Consider the following 16949-nt stretch of genomic DNA (forward strand, 5'->3'; position numbering starts at 1 on the left):
TATTAACTAACAACAAAAAAAAGAATAGAGAAAACAACCCAATTTATTATTATGTTTTTTCAAAGTTTTTTAAAATTTATTATTAGAACACTGAGCATAGGTAATAAAACAAAAAAAAAAAACAGTTATGGAAAATTTAATACTACTAAACTTTATTCAGTGGGTAAAAAAATAAAAACACTTTATCCAAGCAAATTCTACAAAATACCACTCCATAAGTCTCATGAACATCATCCCTTTTACCCTTTCGCATTTTCGCAGGCCAGCCAGGGTTTTTCATTTCATACAAAGCAAAAATAGGGTTTAAGCAGAGAATATAAAAATTGAAAAAGAGCAGAGAGAGAGAGCCAGTGTTTCAAAGGGCGTCTTCTTCAATGGCTTCTTCACTATCAAGAACGTTGTATCGCTCGCTTCTCTCAAACCCTACAAGACTCTCTCACCTCTCTAAGCCCTTTTGCACAATCCTCTCTTCCGCCGAAACCTCCGACTTGGACGATCCCACTATCGGCCCTGAACCCGAGTCCGAATCACTCTCTTCTGACACACCATCACCAGACCAAACTCAGCAACGAACCATCTACGATCGTCCCCTCGAAAATGGGATTGACGTCGGCATTTACAAGGTACACTCGCATCCCCACACCATATATATACATGTATATATGTATGAATGTGTGCGTATAATTTTATTGTTTAAAGTTTTATTTTTTTGGGATTGAAGCTGATTGATCGTTAGGGTTTTGTGTATAGGCGATATTGGTGGGACAGGTCGGGCAGAGTCCATTGCAGAAGAGGCTGAGGAGTGGGAGGACGGTGACGCTGCTTTCGGTGGGGACGGGTGGGATTAGGAACAACCGGAGGCCGTTGGACAATGAGGATCCGAGGGAATATGCGAATCGATGCGCTGTTCAGTGGCATCGCGTCTCCATTTATCCGGAGAGGTTGGGGGACATTGCCATGAAGCACGTTGTTCCTGGGTGAGCTTTTTTTGGTTGGCTTCTCACATTTCTGAATTTTTCTAGATTGTGGGTATGCAAATGTATGTTTTCACCTAAAGGATTCGTATAATGGATTCAATCAATCCACTCTCTTATGTGAAGCCTTCTGCCAAAGCATGCCTTGCTTTATCTTGGGCCAATCTCATAGGGAATTTGAATGCTTTTGTTGTTATATTGCGTGTGAATAAGCATGCTTTATGTGGTTCATTTTAATACTACCTTTTTTTCTTTTCTTTTCTTTGTAAATCATTTTAATATTGCCTTGAGAATTGTTAAAGTTTCAGTAATACTAATTTTATTGCTCTTTATCAAGGTTCATGATTTGGTTTTAGTTTTATTTTACTAATTTAATATGCATATGTTGAATTGAACTAGTGCATTTTTACACGATTGCTGCACTGCTGTTAATTCCATATGTCCCCTGAAATTACTTCGTGGATTTAGATTAGAGAATAGAGATGAATAATGTTTACCAACTTCATGGAGAAACCTTGGGATTATAAGGACAACAGGGAAAACTAGAGAGAAGCTTGAGTTCAATTATCCATCTTCTTTTTTTTTGTAATATACAGACACACATATGGATTATGGACCCAAGCTTAGAACTCCCGCAACAAACACTTGGAACCAAATTAGTGAAATTTGCAGAACTTAGGGCTAGTTTGGTGTGGTGGAATGAATTGGAATGGAATGAGAATGGAGGTGAGAATGGAATGAGAATGAAATGAGAATGGAATGGAATGGTCATTCCTTTTGTTAGAAGATGGAATGATTTTGATGGAATGGTCATTCTCCAAGAATAGTGGGGAATGATGATTCCAACTTTAAAATTGGCACCAAACACGAGAATGGAAAAAAACCCATTCCACTCCACTTTCTTTTATTTCATTCCACCACACCAAACTAGCCCTTAGTGGAAGGTTTGCGGAAGTTAGTGGAATTTTTTTTTTTGTAGGTCCAATGATTGTGGACAACAATATATCAGGGGGCCATTACTGAGTGAACAGATAAAATTCTTGGGCTATCAAGTGTGAGAATAGGAGTCCGAATCTTGATGGCAGCCACTTTGTGCAAATGTGAAAGGCTAGGCTTATATCTAGTCTATCCCACTAACATACTCGATTAAGAAGGATCACGTTTAGGTAATGGTCCCTTTTTATTGGCAACCATAACCAACTCTCTTTTAAGATGCCATGGTAGTCTTTTTTATAATGCACAACAATGGGCAACAGATTTAATCAATATTGATGAAAATCTCAATTCATATATAACTCCTTGAATGGGTGCATAAAAATAAATATGACCTTCTAATCAAATTCAGGCTCAGAAATCTGAAAAGTACTTAAATGAATGTCAAATTTTCATTCCGACAAACAAATTAAAGGTATTACATTATTGTGATTTGTAATAGTATATATACTTTGTAGTACTAAATATATATAAAAATTTACACTATTCTGTATGCAGTCATCAAGTTTTTACTAGTACATATTTGGTACGGGGAATTAATATAGCCAGAAGTTGTGGTTATCTTAGATTTTCCATCTTATGTGTTTATAGTCTATGTTATACAATGTTATAAGAATCATTTGGTGACTCATTCTAGGTTAGCTAGTAGAAAAATCGTCTCCTATAAAAGATATTTTGAGAAAATTACTTGTAGAAGAAGCATTGTTTGAGAAAGTCATTTTTTTGTATTGCATCAAGGTGCTAGCAACCTTTTTTCAAGTTGAGATTAGCCCACACAGAGGATGCAGTTACCAACAAACCAAGTGAACTGGATTGGTCTGGGAAGAGTCAAATATGAGATGCTTGGATCCAAACTCCTAAGCCAGCTGCACCCTTGTGTGGCTTGAGAATTTTCTTATATTTTGCTTTTGAATTAGTTCTTGTGGTCTTTCTCAACCTTTCTATCAAGGCATGTGCTATCTCATAGAATTTCTAATGGGTGTGAAGTTTTAATTTCTTATGTTGTTTTCCTATTTTATTGTTTGATTTGGCTTTTATCGTGGTCCGATTTTTCATTTTGTCATGTGACTTGGTTTTGATCATGATATGGTTTTCGTTTATTATATTGTTTGATTAGGTTTTGATAGTGGTTCTCCTTTCCACTTATTTTGACTCTTCGATTGCACTTGAATGATATCTCAGTTCAGCTCTGTTTTCTTGATATTATTTTGATGTTTTGCTAATTGCAGTTCGATTCTGTATTTGGAAGGAAATCTGGAGACTAAAATCTTCTCTGATCCAGTAACTGGTCTTGTTCGGCGCATAAGAGAGATTGCCATACGTCGACATGGTACATTTACTATTTTTTCTACACTTTGTGGAAACTATTTAAAGATACGAAATGTGAAATTTTGCCCTATATATTAAAGCTGCGGTGGTTTCTGATGCATTGTTCTGCACAATGTTGATAAAGGCGCGCCTATGCTCTAGGCTCATACAGGCTCACACTTGCGCCTGTTGTGTTCCCAACTGCGTCTTGGATAACATTTGCGCCGTTAATATGGAATATGAATATGCTTTAATAGTAATTTAATTTTTCAGTTGTGCGCCTCGCTTCACTCAAGTGCACGCCTCTTCTTGCGTCTAGGCTCCAAAGGACCTCTAGCGTCTTAGTGCGCGCCTTGGGCCTTCGATAACACTAATCTTAATGTCCCAGTAACTTTTAGCTGTTTGAGCTCTAATGATATGATGAAAATGTAGTGATCATTGTAAATAAATACGTGAAACTTCCCAACTTGTAATTTTCAAACCTGTTAAGCAAATCAAACTTCTGATGTTATCTTGTGACAAATGCTGGGAAAACATACCTTTCAAAAAAAAAAAAAATTTGCTGGGAAAATGTACTTCTGTGATGATTTGCTTTAGCATGCAGATCTCTACCCTGCATGCTGTTAACGTTTCTAAAATGAATTTCCGACTTTTTTTTTTTTTCTTTCCAAAATGCTTCTGGAAACCAACAAACTTTGATCAGTGTTGGCTTCTGGAACACTCCTCAATATTGCAATTTCTTCATTCTCTGTTCCTTTCAGCTTTATATTATAGCCTTTTATAGCATTTCATTCCATTCTTGCGGAGCTTTGATGTTTCAGCATCTATAATAATATATTTGTGCAGCAGTTGGAATGCTTAAACAGTTACTTTCTTGAGATACTGACCTGTGAAGCAATCTTTGGGTTGCTATATGAGAAGCAATCATTGATGAGCGCATGTGTTTGTTGAGGCAAAAACATTAAAAGAAGTTAAGATGCATTGTGGTAGAAATATTGTTCGGAGAAATGTATGCCAATATTTTCATGATTACAATCATTTCTTTGATGCATTTTACTAGGAATGTTTTTTTAAAAAAAAAATTTTAAGGAAGAAAGAGCCAATTTATTTTGGAAACCTAATAATTGAAAAGTTGTAGGATGTTAATTGTTGTGGACCCAACATCAGCTTGTTTAATGAGTTAAGTGTAACTGAGACATGAAATTTTCTGCTAAAAAAGGATTTTCATGTAAACTAATGGGGCTTATCAGCATAATATATTACATAAATTTTTCGTTAGTAGACTAGTTAATAGGAGTTTAAACAGTTAGGTTTTGGTGGGAAAGCTTACAGGGTTCTATGTCTTCTGCCACGAGAGGTTGGGCTTCAAGTCCCCGTAGGGGCAACTGTGGGTTTGTGTGTGGATACAGATTGACTTACATAAACCCCCCCCCCCCCCCCCCCCCCCCCCCCCCAAAAAAAAAAAAAAATTCTTCTTGTGTGTATCTTACATGCAGAAAGAGAAAAATTCTTGGCGTGGCATTGTGACTATTTTCTGTTCCGTGTGTCTTACATGCAACAGAGAAAAAATTCTTGGCATGACATTGTAACCATTCCCTGTTGTTTTATCATGTTATGTGTGCATTGCAGGTCGCCTTGTATTTCTAGGGAAAGGTACTGATGCTCAGCAACCAACAGGAGCAGAGTTAAAAGGCGTCGGCTATTTCTGAAACCCGACATGGAAGTGGGGGCAACTGAAAAGTTTTGCTGACAAGAAACCTTTATTTCATTTTTTGTAATTATGTTCTTAAATTTGCTTTATGGAGCTAGATGGGCAGTACTGATGGCTGCCAAAAACTCGAAGGTGATTCTGCAGCTCTTTTATTTGGTCTTGTGATTTTATGTACCTCATCTGTTATTGTAAAGCTGAAACTATTTATGAATTCTTTTTTGATGATTGCTATTGTCTTTTATTTCATTTAATGGGTTTTAAGTTATTGAGCCTCCCTTTGGAAGAGCAGTAGTCTTGGAGAGTGCACTTGTGACAATTGCTGTAAAATTTTATTTTAAAATTGTTATGCTACCATTTCAAACCTTCTTCCGTGTGCGTTTCAAATTTTAGCTCTTGAAAATGTCTGCATATTGACCTGACAAGTGGTGGACTAAGGAGGGAGGTTTTAGCTGTTGATGGGTATGTTTGGTTTTCCATACGCAACTTGGCCTCGATTCAGGATATAGAGCTCAATTGACTTGCTTCCCAGTCAGACGTATTTTCTCAAGCATGCCATTTGAAGTTGGTGAGAATTTTTGTAGCTTCGGTCTGTCCAAATGGAGACCTGACTGATCATGCCCTGTTGGTGCATCATCAAATTTTTCTCTCTGCAGGAAATTGGAATCTTTGTTCAGGTAAAAAATAAAAATTTTATTGGTTGTCTTAGAATCAGAAGGGTAATCTAGAACACTTTTTTCTTGAGGATGTGGTTGCTGGCTTACATTATTAGAAATTATAGATTGTGGTTGAGAAATGTGAGCAGGTTGTGTTGCTTTTGTGGTGAAAAACCCAGATGGATTTTTTTGCCCTTTCTGCTGCTTTTGGCAATAATGGATGGTCCCTTTGATTTTAGGACATCTGATTTTATTACTTTATGAATATTCATCCATTTAGAGAGGTATTCACTTCTGAGGAAGCTTAAGATACATGGGTCGCTTTAACTTCATTATTCTTCATTTTACAACGTGTCTTCTCAAAATGGTTCTGAAATGGTCTCTCAGCATCCAGATTAACATTTTTGACTGTCACCTTCTTGAGTTTGACGAACTGTCTTGTAAACAATGTTGCATGGTGAATCATCTGTTCGAGTATTACCTAGAAAGTTGCATGGCACCATAATTTATTTATTTATTTTTATCCCGATGTTTCTCGATTGAAGTTTCTCAGAGTTTATACCACACCTGGAAATGAAATTTGTTTAGGTTGATTTATACGTGCTTAACTGAGCTTAACCTTTGTAAGAAATGAAGGTAAGCTCAGTGGAAATGACGATGGAGTCACCAACAACCCTCCTTATAAACTCCTCTGTACCTTCTTGGATTGTTGAGGAGGGTTGAAGGCTTTGCAGGGAAAGAGTGCTGTTTGTGTTGTATTTGTTGGGATCCGAATAATAAAATTAAAGGATGTTCCAAACTTCCAGGAGTCATTGCTTGATATTACAATTACTAATTTTATAAGATTACCAACACTAAACCTTTTCACTAATCCAATAATGGTCCAATAAGTACTGTGCACACTGATGGCATACGATATATATGGACTGGTAAATAAATCATGTGGATTAGATTCCTATCCTTCTTATCCACAAAATCAGTCTCTATGGACAATGAGAAAGCAGACATTGTACAGCAAAAAGAAGTTAGAACCAGTGAGAGAGAGAGACACAACTCTTCAAAAAATGTGGCAGACCTCAAAACTTCTCCAATCTCATGCCCAATTCCTTCAAACCCCATCACCAATATTACCTCCTAGACAAATTCAAGAAACACCCACTCCCATATCTCCCCACATCCTTAAACAGACCTGCAAAATATCACGGCGAGAGCTTGCGATTTGCAGCAATTCATCATTGTTTCTTCTCTTGGGCTGTCAGGCACTAGTCACATTCCAACCATCAAAGGCAAGAGCAGAAGAAAATGCTGCTAATCTCACTATAAACGATGAACAAGAACAAAATCCAGAGACTAGTGCGGATAGCTGCAGAGACAATACTCCAATCAAGAGAGCATTCCTTGATATATCCATTGATAGGGAGCCTGCTGGTCGAATCATCATCGGACTTTACGGCAACAATGCCCCGGCAGGGACTGCTAGATTCAGTAGCCTTCTCAGTGGGGCTGCTGGGATTAGTTACAGAAGAAAAGAGTTCATCAAGATCATGCCTAACTATGTGCAACATGGTGGTGTGAGGTCATATGGTGTGGATGCTGACCTTGCAAAGAAAACAGGAAGCAATTTGGCAGTTGATAGTCTCATAGCTGAGTGGGAGAGAGTGAATGAGAGTTGTCCGGGGACTAAGAATGTTGCAGGAAGTGTGAGCATCATTGTGAGGGATCCCTCGAAACCACCCCCCAAAGTGAAGTTGGTTGCCAGGAAAGGGAAGCTGGAGATTGATGAGGAGGAGGTCGGAACGGACCCCAATGGGACGGAGTTTGTGATCGCCACCAGAGACTCACCGGAGTTGGATGGCTCGGCTCTGGTGGTTGGGAGAGTCTTGGAAGGGATGGGGGTTGTGGAGAAGATTGGCCAGGTGAAGACTGTGCAAGAGAACACTAGTTCTCCCTATTTCAGGTATTGGATTTTGTTGGGTATTATTTCACTTGTGTTATTCATTTGCAATCAATGGCATACAATGGATAATGCAGTACATAATATGAGGCCAACAATGTTTTCAGTCCAAGTAAAGATGTAAAGTAGAGTTGTAAATCAATCAGGTTGTTCATGACAGATTGAAGTTCAGTTCTCTCCTTAACAACTAAAGCTCGAACAATTATGTAGAATTCTTTTATGATATCACAATCATTTTTGTTGAAAACATAATTTTATTTATTTATTATTATTATTTTTTTTATCCCATTTTGTTGTTGAGGGTAATGAAACCTCTCTTTTCTTTGTTTGGCAATCAGGGTGGCCAAATTGATTGGAGATAAAAGAGCTGTGGTTGCAGAAAGAGGCTTCAACCGCCCTTACTCAAAGGTTGTTGTCACAAATTGTGGCTTATTGGAATGATACAGAAGGCTGTTTAAATCCCCATTCTGTTCTTCCATTTTTGTAAGAGAGCGCAAAATTATCTGTTAAATTGTATTCTAATTGCATTTTTTCTTCAATCAGCTAAATTGGTATTCTAATTATGTTCCTCACAAAGCTTCATCTGACTTGAGACCCTCCATTTTATTTTTTAATTAATTTTTTTTAAGGAGTGTCTTCAAATCTCCATCCATTTCAAAGCTAGACTAGTACCTTTCGATACTTCGGTACTACATGCATCGGGTAAGTCAAGACACCCATCCTTCAACAAAAGAGTTGATCCTTCCGAATACATGCAATCACTCTTAAATCATGTTTATCCTGATACCTAGGAAGAAGACTTAAATACGTACAAATTTTACAATGCAAATTTTTAGTGTTACTTATGCCTGCCCTGAGATTGAAACAAAGGTCCCAACAGATCTTTAAATGATTTATACAACTCAAGTAGGAAATTAAAATTAAATAGATAAGAGGAAAGACATGAAAAATAATAATATTACTTTTAACAGATCAATGTACCATGTTTAGTGATAACTTTTATAATTTTATGTCAAGCTTAGAAGCACAGTTGGTCAAGGCTGTTCTATGAACAGTTAATTTTATGTTTTTAGTAATTTTTTTTTTTTTAAAGATTAAGCAAATTGTATTAATAATAAAAAAAAAGATTACAAGAAAGGCCTTTGGCCCAGAAAAAGCCTTCGGCTCAAAATGACCATAAGGCAACCGAGACCTAAAAGGCCAAACCTAAAGCAAAAAGCCCAGCCCTGAATCCCTTCCAAATATCAAAATTGATCTTGAACCTGAGCAATCCCTGAGGCACCTCAGCTGAAGAAGAGATGTGATTGAGTTACTAACTTTGGCCAGAACTAATCTCTGCGACGATGGCTTTCCTCGGAATATACTATTATTCCACTCTTCCCAAAGATGATACACCATAGCTGACAGATATATCCATGTTAATTGGAGGAGTATTTGCCCTCCATCGCTGGCTAATCCATTGGATCAAGTCCTCCCAATTGAGGAATGATTTGTAGAATTTGCATCCATCTCGAATGAACCTCCAAAGTGGGGATGAGAATGCATATGTGAAGAAGAGGTGAGAATGGGATTCAGTCTCGATGTGGCAGAGAACGCAAATGTTTTCGTGATGAGCCATAGCCCTGCTATCAAAGAGTTGATAGTCTGCTTTGTACTGCTAGCCACACATGTTGAATTTCATTCTAGGAATGGTTGGAGCTCGCCAAACAAGATTGTGCCAAGAAAACTGCGTTCTAGAGCCTGCAAGGTGGAGAGAAGTGTGCTTTAGGCTAAAGATACCACAAGGGGAGACTGTCCAAACAAGCTTCTCTAATGAGAGAGCATGGTCGTGGAAGGGTGACTAGTTCAAGTATGGCATTTGAAAGGGAATTTGGGAAGGACCATGAATTGTTCATTCTATGTTTTTAGTATTGTTTTTATAAGAATGGAGTTTGAATCTCAACATATTTTGTAAAGGAGCCCATTCAGAGATTGAAAACAAGATAATTCAAAGAGAATGTAAGTAAGGAAAACAAAAGGCACTTCCAAAATTATTTTATGCAACAGATAAACATCAAGTCCGAAACTCTTTTATACAACAAATAAACATCAAATCCAAAAATTCCTTAATAAAACAATATAAAAATAAATTGCCACGGATGTAAATATCAATAAAATTAGCCAACTGGAAAGGTTGATCAAGGATCAGGGTTTGTGATTCAATTAATTATTGTCCATTATCCAATGGTTGAATGTTTTAGGATGTACCCTTATTAAAAGAAAAATGTCTTTAGAATCAATGAAAAAATCAAAATAAGGGATTGAGACATTTATCTGGTTGGGGTCCGACAAAGGGATTGGGTTTAGCCCTACATCAATTGTAACAAGTTTAGTGTTTTATGGGCCAACTCAAAAGTTTAAGGACTTGTTTGGTTTGTAACTTTGAAAATAATTCTCAAGAATTCAAAGAATAGAAAATAATTTTCTGAAAATAATAAAAGACGTTCTTAGAAAACAGGCTTTTTTTATAAATGAGTTTTCAGAAAATAGTTTTCAAAAAACTGAACCAAACAAAGTTTTTTGTACAGTTTTCTATTTTTAGTTTTCTGATAATAAAAAATTATTTTCAGAATTACAAACCAAGTAAGACCAATTATTTGAAAACAAGTCTTTTTATAAAGTTTTAAAAAAAACTGAATTAAGTAGAATTTTTTGTACAAATTTATATTTCAGTTTTCTATTGAAAAAACTGTTCTTATAATTACAAACCAAGCAAACCCTAAACTATTAGGTGGAGCTAACATTCAACCCATTTAATACTCATTTTACAAAACTCTCCTTGTAACATCTAGCACTAAGCTCCAAATTAATTATTTTATTTGTGATTCTATGAATAAAATGATTAAAAATTAAAAATTAGGTGCAAATAATTTTTTAGAGAGTGTGTAAGTGCCAACTAAAAAAAAGATCAAAAATTATTATCTATATAAATAATATATTAACATAATATTCATAAATATATATAATATTCTCATCTTTTCAAAATAAGTGTCGTATTTGATTAAAAATTAAAAATTAAGGTTTCCTATACACGATACTTATTTTGAAGCGGGGAGAAATATATATTTTTCCAGATATGACCTATCTTGGTAGTGATGTCACGCCTAAGTATTTGTACTTCCTAGACTGGATCAAGAATCTGAGAATGTCTCGGTTCCTTCTTTTGGTTCTTTGATTTGGTGTATATAAGACTAGTTGACTACTTTTATGGAAACAAAAATAAAAATAAAAAAAGAAAAAGAAAACTAAAACCAAGGGCTAAATGGACCATTTCATAATATAACTCGAATCACAGATACCAAGTGTACGAGCGGATACACAATACAACAATCTCATAGATCAAGTGACATCATACTGCATATCTAGGTTTATAATCACCGTTAAAACAAGGTGGTCTGACACGCGTAGGGCCAAGATCAAACCAACCCTGCTAGGTCACGGTGACTTAACACAGAGGGTCCTCTACTCTCTGGGCGAATCCTCTATAAATATGGCCCCTTCTCCTATGTCGCAGAGCAGAGATCTATATATACAAATTTGTATGCGTAGATAGATAGATAGATAGAGAGAGAGTGTTGTACAAAAATGGCGAAGCCTCGCAAGGCGAAGAACGAAGACCAAAAGGCGGATAATTCAGATGCAGTGGTTCGTCATCAGAAGCTCTGCCTCTCAATCGACATGGACAAGCGTCGAATCTACGGGTGAGTTCGTCTCAGCTCTTCATTCATTTGCTTCTATCACTCCTCAATTCTGCACAGCTCACTCTAACTTACCTCTCTCTCTCTCTATATATATATAGAAATATATTCATGGATGCTATCCCTGTAATTCTTCTCTTTTTGCCCGATTGAAAAATCGGGACTTTGGAATCTGCATGGTCATCATTGATTCTTTGGTTCTCCGCCAATAGTTCTCTCTTCAAGTTCCTTCTATTTCTCTAAACTTCTCCAACTTGCCATCTAATTTGTTCTTTGATTCCATTCATGGATTGCCTATTGATATGTTGACCAAATGGGGTGTCTTTGTATGCTTGTGGCTTTTATGGATTCAAGTTTTTTTTATTTATTTCAATTTCGTGTGGAATTGGTAATACTTAGCTTAACTGCTAGGTATAATCTAATTATGGAATTATTATAAAATGAAGAAATAATTGTGTCACAACAGTTTCAGTTCCACTGTTTACTTGATTAGCTTTAGTAAAATTGAGTACTTTGTTGATTGGGTGATCATTATTTGCCTTGTTTAGTTACACTGAGCTGGAAATAGTCGTGCCAGATAATGGGATTGTTGGGTTGCATGCGGATAACTTGGCGATTGAGAGTGTTACAGTTGATGGAGAGCCAGCAGAGTTTGAAGTATTCCCACATTATCTGCATTTGGATAATGATAGTAGATGGTGCTCAGTCTCATCAACTAGTTCTGCTGCTGACGCTGCAGGCTCTGTTTATCTATCTTCTCTTGAAAGAGAATTGGTTCCAAATTTGCTGATCATGTGTTGCAAGTCTGTCAAATCAGCAAGCGAGCAACAAGGACAACCGAATTCAGAAAATGGGTTGCAGTCCCCAGGCGAACCCAAGCAGGTTACAGTTGTTATTAGCAGTTCTTTAGGTTCAATCCATGCATTGGATAAATGCTGGCTGTGTCTTGGCTAGTCAAATATAATCCATAAATGGCTAGTCTTGGCTAGTCATTTATGGATTATATGATGTGGGTATGGTTCAGTTAATTGTATAGATAGGCCATGTTTGACCTTTTCCTTTTCTTTTGTAAGTGGCGTATTATTTACTTGTAGTCTCTCTGTGTCTCACTCACACACACACAAGCACACATGAAAAAAAGTTCCTTTTGTGCTTCTTTGCTCATTGATTTTTATCCATGTGGTTGAGATAGGTGATAGGAATAACAAGAACAGAAAGTATTTATAATTGACTTGTAAGAAAGATATTAGGTGTGACACTTATTAGTGATACAATAAGAGAAATGTTTGTACAATGTAAACCAGAATATACGCCAATACAAAAAATAACAAGCAAAATAGAAGACAAGGGATAAAGAGACAAAACAAAACTAAGATCTGAAGGAATATTATGAAATGACGTTAAGAAATTAAATGTAATAGGAGGCATAGCTTGTAAATTGTAGTAACAGAAAAGAGTGGAAATAGGGGATTCATGTGGATTTCCCATTTGTTGGGACGATTTATAGCTTCTGCAATTTGAACTTGAAGATGAGCAAAATGTGCTGATGTGGCAATTTTCAAGTATATTTTCTATCTATAAACATACCAAAGCACGAGGATCACGTCTATTATATCGAGAAGAAAAACAAAATTCTACAGCAGCACAAAATAAATGAAATTTCTTCCAGTGATGAAACTAATTTGCTCTCTCCAGTTCCATGCACAGGTAATATTTTATTAAAATAATGTGAATGCTCAGTTGTTCCTTTCAATTTATTTTTGGATTCCACATGGGTTTCCCATACGCCACCCTAAGGCTGATAGCTTGTCTTTTATTTTTTTAATACATTACTGGGTTGTGAATTACTTCTAGCACTGTTGCTCAGTGAAACTTTATTTGTGAAACTTTATTTTTATTCTTTTCTGCTTGAAGATTTGTTGTGATGAGGTTTACACTGTGTGGTTTCTCATGTAGGTTATGTTGAATGCAGAATGTGAAATTGGTTCGCATTGACTATTGGGTCGAGAAGGCAGAAACAGGAATTCATTTTAAGGATAATGTTTTATACACGGATAACCAGATAAGGCGAGCACGCTGTTGGTTCCCTTGTATGGATGACAGTTCACAGCGTTGCTGGTATGAACAATTTGATTTGGCTTTAATTATGTATGCTCTTGTAATTTTATGTCTACCATGATTTCATGCTATTTATTCTATTCCTTGTCCAGCTATGACTTGGAGTTCACAGTTGCCATTAATCTTGTTGCTGTCAGCACTGGAAACTTGCTGTACCAGGTGAGAGAAAATTTGATGTACATATTTTTTTATGCAAGGGGTGGTAAGTGGCATTAGGTTAATTTGAATGCAAGGTAGAAAAATAAAACAAATTATTTTGCATCCCAGGATCTGGAGTGGAATAATTTTTCTTGATTGAACCCATTTGGATGAAAATTGTGCTTTTTGCTGTCAGATATATTGGTTTTGTTGTGTTTTGCTTTAGAGAGGTTATGAGTGTTTGTGAACAATGTGAATGATGTTGTAACTTATAATCAATCTGCTAATGTCTTAAAATTGAAGGTCCATGAAAGTGCTGGATAAGTTTAGTCTCAATATATATATGATGCTACATGTCATTATCTACTGCTCCAAATTAACATATTTTTTTAGGAGATAACATGAAAGGTATTGGTGGATTATTTCCTTATCCAGATTTCAAAAGACAAGAAGAATCCTTCATTCACAAAAAATCCCATACAGTAAAATTTAAATAGTACATCCAATAATCATTTCCCTGACCATCATTAGTTTCCCTTTGAAAAGGTCTACTCTTATAGGTCATATATATATATATATATATATAATGGGAAGACATCTTTTTGTACTGGGAAGACACCTCTAAAGTGTCAAAGTCCATCTTTTAGTCACATGATTTTTGAGATTCATTTTACAAAAAGCAGCTTTTCCATTTTGTTCAATTTCTTTTGTAAGTGGGAAGCTTGTATGTGTTTGATAGAAAAAGTGAAAGACACATGTCAATCAAATTGTAGCATTCTTGCCTTGTTGTTTTATTGCAATTCAGAATTTTAAAGTTTGGACCCATTAGATGGCGGAGTGTGATGCAATTAATCAGTTTGCTCTGTTGTACCTTAGATGTTTGACTTGAGTGACTGCTTGCTTCCTTGTTGCAGCTGTAAATCTGTCTTGTGTGGAATTCAGGATTAGGTTTTGTTGGAAATCTTTATTTTGGTTGAATTTTGGATGGGTATGTAGTACTTGTTGGTTTTAAGATTTAGGTTGAAAAATAGTGTGTTTTTTTGGTTTATTTCTTTTATTTCAGTGCAGATTTCAAAAAGTTAATCACTAACAATTAAATGTATATCTTATGGACATTGATCGCATCAGTACTTATAAAGAAAAGTTCTCTTGGACCAGTAAAGTGATGAATTCCACTGGCCTGATATCTTTTTGATAATTTAAGAAAAAAATTACATGCATAATTTCAAAATGTGCATGTGCTTTCCTTCTTGCAATTGAGAAGAAATGTTTGTGGTTGAATCTGCTATTCTCTCTCTCCCACCCCCAAGTAAATGACCTTTTCTTTCAATAAAAAAAAGATAAAAATCTGCAAGATGTAGAAGATAGGAAAATGTTTGAACTAACTATAGAGTCTGTGCAGTTTGACATTTCCATGTTTGTGATAATTGGAACACAATTGGAGAAATTATTAATCATGGGCAAATCAGATAGGGTCTTTTCGAAAATTTTAGTCATGAAATATCAGGAAACATTAGCATGTTTTAAGCTACTCTTTGCAGTTGGGTGTTAGAGCAGAGTGGTAAACTGCCACTTGGGAGGAGGAGACGACTTGGTGTTATCCAGGTTGTCATCAAGTTTTTTGGATGCAAGAAAGTCAGCTCCTTCTTGAAGAGAAGTTTGAGGTTGGAAACTTGTTTATTGTAAGATGGAACTGCGCTGCCAATTTTGACCGCCTCCAAGAACGTTTGACAACACTTGTACCTCCTAAAGGCTAAAAAAGAACAATTTACAGCTTCATTGCCATCTTATAATCATGCAAATAGGAAAGACCATAATTCCATCTAACGGCCTCCAAGATTTTGGTGTGGTATCCAAAAATGTTTTGTTTCTTAAGTTGTTGTGGATTAAATTGTTTCTTGGTGTTATTGTTTACTACTTGCTGATCATTATGAACAATTTTCTATGGCTGTTTGGTGGATAAGCCATTTTCAAGTCCCGTCCCCCCCAGAAGGTAAAATGAGGAGAGTGCAATAAAAACTCTCCTTCACCTGGTGTCTGAGGTATGTTTTTTCATAAAGGCTTGTTTACTAGCTGCCTATTTTCAGTTTGTAAGAATCTTTTGATTCAGTATAATCCATATTTAGTTGCTTGAAAAACAAAAAGAGACTCCAGTGGCCTACTGGTACCAAGCCCCTACTTCTCAAAGAGAGGTCAGGGGTTCAAGCCTCAGTGGAGGCATTTGTGTGTGAGTACCAACTAGGAAAAAAAACAAAAAAAAACAAAAAGAATGCGAAGTCTTCATCCTTTATCTTGCTTTGGAGTCTGTTGAGAGAGAACTTTCCTCTCATTTTCTCTTAAGCACTTGCAATTTCATGGTGCTTATATGCAGTGGTCATTCATTAATAAAATATTATTAAAATGTAATGTAGTAATGTTTTGCTAAAATTTCAGTCATTGATTTTTCTATGGACTTAGTGATTATTATTTCTGTATGGAAGATGGTATTGTACTAATATGCAGACCATTTCTCCTATGTTTTTTTTTTTTTTTGATAAGTCAGTTCTCCTATGATTATAATATTGTGTGATTGCATAGGTTAGCAGCCACTGTAGTAATTTTGAACTTTGTATTTGAAAATTTCTTTTCTTTTTTCTTCTTGGTAGGTATTGAGCAAGGATGATCCTCCACGTAAAACATATGTTTACAGATTAAATGTCCCAGTCACTGCAAGGTGGATATCTCTGACAGTTGCACCATTTGAAATCCTTCCTGATCATCATAGTGGTATTCTATCACACATGTGTTTGCCAGCTAACTTACCAAAGCTAAGGAATACTGTAGGATTTTTCCATAATGCATTCAGGTTTTGCCTTCTTTCATGACATTTGCCCAGTTTTCTTTGGGTAACTTGCGAACTAGTTAGTTACCTTTTGGACATTAATTTCGCTCCATTGACTTCCTTTATATTTTATTTACAGCCATTATGAGGATTACCTTTCTGCAAAATTTCCATTTGGGTCATACACACAAGTTTTTATTGCTCCGGAGATGGCTATTTCCTCATCGAGTTCGGGAGCTTCCATGTGTATCTTTAGTTCTCAAGTCTTATTTGATGAGAAGGTTATTGATCAGGTATGCACATAGCTTGGTTGACGATATTTTTACTATTTAGTCTTAGGAGGAGATATGCATGCGTTATGTGTTATTTCTTATCCTTGTTTTTTTCATAGTAGGTTGTGTTTTATCTTACCTAAAAAATTTTAGTTGAAATGAAATAAATTATGTCAATGAATAATATATGCACAAGTGATATAAGTCAGATGGGACAGCAGGGAGCAATGGTGACTCTTAACACGAGAAACATTGCATGTACAATAGTGA

The 16949-nt window shown here is 36.0% G+C and overlaps 3 protein-coding genes across 7 annotated transcripts in view; all 3 read left to right on the top strand.

Annotated features, from left to right (window-relative positions):
* Positions 1-225: 225 nt before the first annotated feature.
* LOC132283421 (single-stranded DNA-binding protein, mitochondrial) lies at positions 226-5258 on the top strand. The gene is made up of 4 exons (XM_059785363.1): positions 226-623; positions 751-977; positions 3197-3297; positions 4905-5258. Exons 1-4 carry the CDS (start codon positions 375-377, stop codon positions 4982-4984), a joined length of 657 nt encoding a protein of 218 aa, XP_059641346.1. The 5' UTR covers positions 226-374; the 3' UTR covers positions 4985-5258.
* A 1351-nt stretch (positions 5259-6609) lies between these two features.
* On the top strand, positions 6610-8133 carry LOC132283420 (peptidyl-prolyl cis-trans isomerase CYP26-2, chloroplastic). The gene is made up of 2 exons (XM_059785362.1): positions 6610-7596; positions 7932-8133. Exons 1-2 carry the CDS (start codon positions 6632-6634, stop codon positions 8032-8034), a joined length of 1068 nt encoding a protein of 355 aa, XP_059641345.1. The 5' UTR covers positions 6610-6631; the 3' UTR covers positions 8035-8133.
* Positions 8134-11120: 2987 nt separating this feature from the next.
* Positions 11121-16949, top strand: part of LOC132283150 (transcription initiation factor TFIID subunit 2) — a 30598-nt gene continuing 24769 nt past the window's right edge. For 2 of the 5 annotated variants that reach the window (XM_059785059.1, XM_059785060.1), the window contains exons 1-6: positions 11128-11333; positions 11879-12212; positions 13303-13448; positions 13541-13607; positions 16232-16431; positions 16547-16700. In XM_059785059.1, coding sequence (XP_059641042.1) covers positions 11218-11333; positions 11879-12212; positions 13303-13448; positions 13541-13607; positions 16232-16431; positions 16547-16700 — 1017 coding nt within the window. In that variant the 5' untranslated portion in view covers positions 11128-11217. Of the gene's footprint in view, positions 11334-11878; positions 12213-13286; positions 13449-13540; positions 13608-16231; positions 16432-16546; positions 16701-16949 lie in introns of those variants that run through there. The other 3 variants (XM_059785063.1, XM_059785061.1, XM_059785062.1) reach the window with 3 other exon arrangements.

Source organism: Cornus florida, unplaced genomic scaffold (genome assembly GCF_030987335.1).
Source record: "Cornus florida cultivar Cherokee Brave unplaced genomic scaffold, ASM3098733v1 CherokeeBrave_3.0.0_Hap2_Chr11, whole genome shotgun sequence".
NCBI lineage: Eukaryota > Viridiplantae > Streptophyta > Magnoliopsida > Cornales > Cornaceae > Cornus > Cornus florida.

Excerpts from the sequence above, each read along its gene's own strand:
- LOC132283421 (XM_059785363.1), top strand. The coding sequence starts at position 375 with ATGGCTTCTTCACTATCAAGAACGTTGTATCGCTCGCTTCTCTCAAAC. Across the intron at positions 978-3,196 it reads ATGAAGCACGTTGTTCCTGG|TTCGATTCTGTATTTGGAAG; the intron begins GTGAGCTTTTTT and ends TGCTAATTGCAG. Across the intron at positions 3,298-4,904 it reads GATTGCCATACGTCGACATG|GTCGCCTTGTATTTCTAGGG; the intron begins GTACATTTACTA and ends TGTGCATTGCAG.
- LOC132283420 (XM_059785362.1), top strand. The coding sequence starts at position 6,632 with ATGAGAAAGCAGACATTGTACAGCAAAAAGAAGTTAGAACCAGTGAGA. Across the intron at positions 7,597-7,931 it reads ACTAGTTCTCCCTATTTCAG|GGTGGCCAAATTGATTGGAG; the intron begins GTATTGGATTTT and ends TTTGGCAATCAG.